This window comes from Mauremys mutica, chromosome 17 (genome assembly GCF_020497125.1).
Source record: "Mauremys mutica isolate MM-2020 ecotype Southern chromosome 17, ASM2049712v1, whole genome shotgun sequence".
Taxonomy (NCBI): Eukaryota; Metazoa; Chordata; order Testudines; family Geoemydidae; genus Mauremys; species Mauremys mutica.
The window spans coordinates 23,476,052-23,482,293 of record NC_059088.1 but is presented as its reverse complement, the minus strand read 5'-3'; the positions used below and the strand labels follow the sequence as shown (position 1 = coordinate 23,482,293).

The 6,242-nt window shown below is 45.3% G+C and overlaps 1 protein-coding gene across 1 annotated transcript; it reads left to right on the top strand.

Moving 5' to 3' along the window:
- The first annotated feature begins 242 nt into the window (after nt 1–242).
- LOC123351489 (immunoglobulin kappa light chain-like) lies at nt 243–4,187 on the top strand. Its single transcript, XM_044990875.1, has 5 exons — nt 243–459; nt 1,286–1,597; nt 2,391–2,501; nt 2,905–2,951; nt 4,092–4,187. The coding sequence occupies exons 1-5, from the start codon at nt 243–245 to the stop codon at nt 4,185–4,187; spliced, it is 783 nt and encodes a 260-aa protein (XP_044846810.1).
- The last annotated feature ends 2,055 nt before the right edge of the window (nt 4,188–6,242 follow it).

Here is a 6,242-nt window from a genome sequence, read left to right as displayed (position 1 = left end):
TTTTAGCATTTAGGCTGCAGAGCACAAATAGAATCAGATTAAGTAATTTCTATTGCTGAGCTATTCATTCTATCTGTGGCAGTTGGAGAGCTGATGGACACTGACTATAACAATATTTTATTTCTCCAGTGCTAGGAGTGCAGTTATTTCTGCACCAGACTCAGCGGATCCAGTTTGTTGAAGTTAGTGACACCGCAAAGATCCACTGTTCTTCCACAGAAAACTTGGAAGGAGGCAGTAACATGTTTTGGTATTTGAGAAGAGAAGGTGAGAAACCCACCTGCATTAAGTACTGTTTGGATTATCAAAATGTAAGTAAATTTGTTTGCAAACACGAGACACGCAGCTCGACCCTGGAAATCAGCAACATCCAAAAGACTGACTCTGGCATTTACTACTGTGCATATAAATACAGCAGCTACCTGATCTTCGGGAATGGAACCACACTCATTGTTGGAGGTAAGGAACCATAGCTTCTTTAAGGAGACTCATAATTGATTGACAAAGCATATTTCATGTTCCCATTAAAATGTGACAAGATCCCATAGCTATTGATGAATGGTGCAAAGGAAAGCGTGGTTTAATCCAAACAGATCAGCTAAACATTAACTGCTATGGGTGCAGAAAATATCCATAGCAGAAGGAATAAGTTTTAACTAAAAATGTTAAAACTTGAAAGTGCTGGAAAGGGCTGAAAATAAACTACTGAAGTTTCTCTCTGACTGTTCAAGGTGCCCAGGTTGGGAATATTTCTAACCTAAGAGCCATGATGGCATGAAACTATATTTTGAGTTAAAAAAAAGTCAATGAAATTTATAAAATTGCACAAAAATTTTCCTTCTAGATAGTGCAGCTACGTATTGCTCTATATCCTAGTTAGTGTTGGATATTTCCTTCTTCAAAATAGATTTGTCCCTTCGAATTAATGTCTTAGTGAATGATAGTGTGCAGTGTTGTCGTAGTTGTCTTGGTCCCAGGATATTAGAGAGACAAGGTGGGTGAGGTAATATCTTTTCTGGGACCAACTTCTGTTGCTGAGAGAGACCAGCTTTCGAGCTGACACAGAGCTCGTCTTCAGGTCTGGGAAATGACACTCTGAATATATTTCCCAGACCTGAAGAAGAGCTCCGTGGAAGCTCGAAAGCTTGTCTCTCTCAGCAACAGAAGTTGGTCCCATAAAAGATTTTACCTCACCCACCTTGTCTCTTAGTGGAAGATTAACATCTTTAATCAGACTGCAGCTCATCTGACTATCACACTGAATTCGCCACCTCCTTCTGCTCAGACAGTTATACCAACAGCAGCTGGGTGATGCTTCTGGTCCCATTTCCACATGGCAGTCAAGTCACTGGGACAGCGAATCTGGCCTGTGTGATCCATGGAGTGTCCGGCCCAGTCCACGTTTCCTGGAGTGTTTCTGGGGAGCTGCAGGAACAGGGGCTGACGCGCTCATTGAAAGCAAAGGATGGATCTTTAATGCTCATAAATCACATCAGCGTCCCCATGGACACCTGGACCAGTGGGAAGAATTTCACCTGTGAAGTCAAATTCAACTCTTCTGGCAGCAGTGTGAAGAAAAGTACCAGGTATCCTGCAGGTGAGTGATATGATATTTGAGGGTAATGGAAACTCACATGTAAAATATGGATGTGACCATGCTGAGAGCTGCTTCTATGTGATTTTCCATTACAGAAATTTGGAATATTCTATGTCTTAATTAGAATTCCTCCAGAGAATTTGGGGAAAGGTGAATTGAGACGTTACAGGGACCACAAGATAATGTAGCTCTGATTTCTAGGGCAGCTTTCTCCCAGACTGTCCAGATAAAGCCCTGTAAAGAGTTAAATAATAATAAATACCAAGAATAAAGGGGAATTCAGAGGCATTTGAGAAGAGAGATGTTTTCCAATGAGATATGCAAAGTGAAGGAGAGACGATGAGGTGAGGAGAGACCTACAGGGAAGATTTTGTAGATGGCAGAAGGTGCAGAGAAGATTCTGATTACAGGAGAAATCATTGGCCTAAGGAAAAGGGGACAACAGAGAGGGTGAAAGGTGCTGAAGGCTCCTGTAGCCTCACTCTTTAGAGAGTAAAACCGATAGAGAAATGGGAAACATTAGAAAATGTCTAATTCTTACCTAGTGCACCCGTTGATCTCAAAGCACTTTACAAAGGAGGTCAGTATCACTATCCTCATTTTATAGATGGGGAAATTGAGGCACAGAGAGTGGCTGCGATGTGCCCATGCTTATCTAGCAGACCAATGACAGAGCCGGGAGCAGACCCCAGGTTTCCTGAGTCCCTGTCCTCTACCCATTAGGCCACACTGCCTCTTGGAAGGGTGTAGGCAGGACTGCTGAAGGAAGCCTTTCTTTTATCCACCTCCACAGCCCACACCAGTAGTTGCCTACCTTCCATTGTGTCCCTGGCGGTGCTGAGCGCCCTGATGCTGTTGACGGTGTCTCTGAGTCTCATCTGGACCCTCTGCCCTTCCAGGCTAGGTAATAAACACTGCCCATCCCCAACGTTCTCCTGCAGGGAGCGATCCCGCTCCGTCCCTCCTCCTGGGGATCACGAGTGTTATCCCATGTGCTCACGGACACACTGTACATCTCATGGGCACCAAGACTGAGCTTGGAATGTGACTTTCCTGTGTCGGGAGAACGGCTTTGTTCTCCGTGACAAAGGGAGCGATGCAGAAAGGCTGCTGCTGCCCATGGCCCAGGCACCTTGTCTATAGCTCACAGAGAGCACTAGCCTTTCTGATGAGCCTCTGTCCCTTTGCCGTGCACTGTGGTGCCCTGTGCACCCACAGCTCGGCTGCACCATTAGTCAATGAACTACAGCTGGGGGAGCGACCGTGGAAGAGGAACTTTTACCGTTGTCTGTGTCTGTCTGTTCCAGGATTCCCGCCCAGGATCTCAGCGCCTCCAGCTTCCCAGGAGAACCAGGTACGTCACGTTACAAACCATCTCTGTCTAAATCAATGTGTCTGTCTCAGGCATTTCTAATGGGTCCTTCCCCTTAGTGCATTAGGGGCCTACAGGTGTTATTTCCAGCCTGAGTACTGTCAAAGTTAGATTCAGGACTCACAGTTTGTTAGACCACTCTGTTTATTAGCACAGCGCTCTGCTAATACACCCAGATAATGTGAGCACCATACAAGACCCATGCTACCTTATTTTATACAGGTAAAAAGGGCGTGAACTTAACAAGAGGACAAAGAAAGCAGAACTGACAAGTTTACCTGAGGCTAGACAGACATAGTTAATTTCCTTACTAACTTTTACCAATCTCCGGTTAATGTTCCACCATTAGCTTAAGTGGACTCATTGTTTATGCCTTAATGTTTCTTTTCCTGACACTTGTATTTCAACATTCCTTATTTCTGCTTAAAGGTACATCCAGCATTTCTTTAATCCATTTTAGTTTTACAATATAATTCATTCTACTTTCACAGTACTAACAGACCTGATCATTCGGCAAATCACTTACCTGTTCCATGCGTTTTCCCCATATATACAAAAAGCGAGAACAAGACCTAATTCACATGGATACTAGGAGGTTTAATTTATTATTCTGTCAGACTGTACACTCTTTCAGGGCTGTTTGTCTTCGCTTTGGCCCAGATTGTCAAACGTATTTAGGTGCCTCCATCTCATAGTTGGGCACCTACATACTTTGAAGAGCTGAGCTTTTGTGTCTTATACAGTGCAGGGCATATTGCTGGCACTTAACGAATCAATAATAGTAATTGGTAGCACTGGAAAAGAACATTAAGATGCTTGACTGAAAAGTGCTTGAGACCTGATCCAAAGCTAACGGAAATGAACCGGAGAGTTTTCGTTATTTCCGTGAGCTGCGCATCAGCCCTGAGGAGAGCAAAATGTTATCGCTGAGTTCTTAAAGTCACATGGCACTGTCCATTTTCATAACACACACCGTTTATAGGAAAAGCAGGAGAATGAGAGACAGGAGGGAATTTTTAAGGTCCATGGATGCTAAACTCACTTGCATGTTCCGTTCTGTCTCAGCTTGTATCATTTCATTTTACAAGGAGGCGGCTAATTTTATTCACTGTCGCCAAACAGGGTGGAATCTTATACGCTCATCTGGATTTTGATTCGCGCAATCGTGATGGGCGCAAGACGCAGCGACCGGCCAGAGGGAAGCGTGTAAAACCGTAAACTGTCTAGTGCAGGGGAATCCACATGTGGGAACTAACTGTTCTCTGCTGATCTCAATGAGATTAGCCAACCTGTAATAAGGCTCTTTCTGGCTGTATCTTTTTTCTCTCCTCTTGTCTGTTTAAAGTATAAATGTCAGAAAATCCCCCAAAGAATTAGCCCCTGACAGGTGCTAAGGGCATCATTATACAGGTGACTTTTCAGTTGATTTGCATATTTTGAAGAACTGGTTGGAAAATGGCTTTTTTTCCCCTCATGGAAAATTTTGATAAAAGCAAAAAAAATTTTCATTTTTCCTGAAATTTTCAGTAGCAAATGTTTGTTGAAGGATTTTTTTCACTGTTTGGCAACCAAACCCCATAACACATTTTCAGCTACAAACCAAACTGTGATTTTATTTCCGGCTTTTCAATCTTCAGACCCCAAAAAATCAAAGATTTGGATTTTGTCATAAACCCAATTTTCCCTTGGGGGAAAAAATGTTTAGATGGAAAGTTTTCAACCAGGGCTGATATTTAGGAACAAATCCCTCACCCTTCTGCGGGGGCAGAGTTGACTCCCTCAGATTCATCGACTAATAAATGTGAAGGTCAGAAGGAACCATCATGACCTCCTGAGTCATAGACCAGAGAACCTCAAGGCCACAACTTCTGTTTGAGCTGCGGTGTAGCTTTTAGAGAGACACCCAATCTGAACATAAAGCCTGCAGAATCCACCACATCCCTTGGCAAGAGGATCCGCTGCAGTTTTGCAATGACATGTGATGCATCATGCATGTCAGCTGAGATTATGAATGGTAAAGAGGGATCTAGAAAGAGCTGGTAGGTCAGGCTCTCTGTCTGAGCGCTGGGGCTGCTACTCCACTGATTCCTGCTTTTCTTGAAGGGCCAGATCCTTAGAAGCCCACAGGCCGTGCTATGTAATAACAACAGGTAATCAATAAGAGGGACTCTCCCTAGCCACTGAGGCTGCACATGTGCCCATTTGGATCACAGCCGGCTCTTTTCAAACTCTCATAACGCTACTAATTAAAACTTCAATCTCGTCACTAAAGCGTCCGTTGCCTTTTTCAGCTGGCGAGATGCCGCAGCTCAGCTTATTGTGTCTGAGAGGGGACTTTGCAAATCCCGCAGGCCAGGTTCTGCTCCCACTTGTGCCCGTGTAAATCTGTGGCTGTCCGTGGAGTTGCGCCAGCTTCACAACGGTGTCCCAGGCAGCAGAATCCGGCCCTGTATATTTCATTCAATATCTGGACTAAACTTGCTGCACGTCAGAAGTGCCAATAAAAAAATGAATGAAGAAGGGCCTGAGCCTGGGCTCATTTTGCCCACGAGGCTGCAGGAGGGGGCCCTCTGTCTGATGAGACTTAAAACTGGGGTCTTGAACAGCTTCACTTCCCGTCCTGAGCTGCAGTGCAGGGTTGCTGTGGGGCTGTTAACCAGCTCCCACCTTCCAAGCCGCTTTGCTGGGGGCCGACAGAATTCCTATATACTGTTAAAAGGCCTGGTCCTGTAGGGTGCTGAGCCCCTTGCTGTGATGTGCTGAGGGCAAACGTAGGTGAGGATGCTCACCAGCTTGCCAGGACCACAGCCCGAGTCCTGAGCCCTTCGGAATCCCGAGAGCACTGCCCAGTTGGAAGTTAGTGTGGCGGGAGGGTTATGATTGGTCCTTTCTGTAGGCGAGGCCATGCTGGGGAGACACTGACCCACATCCTCAAAGGTATTTAAGCTCCTAACTTCCATTGACATCAATGGGCGTCAGGTACCTACAGACCTTTGAGGATCTGGGCCACTGGGCTTATCTAGCTTTATGATTCCTATGGTCTTATCTGCACTACATGAGCCTCTTACAATGAGTCTGGGGGCCTGATTCTCATTTGCACTAAGCCCCTTTACCAGTGCTTATTTTTTCCCAGGGCTGAGCCCTGTCTCCTCTAGGCCTGGCAGTGCATCGTCCCGGCATCTCTGAGCTCACTGCATCAGTCATCAAATGACTTGAGTCCCGGCACCGAATTCTTGATCCCCGGCGCCTCTTTCATTGCAAATGAAGCGCTGC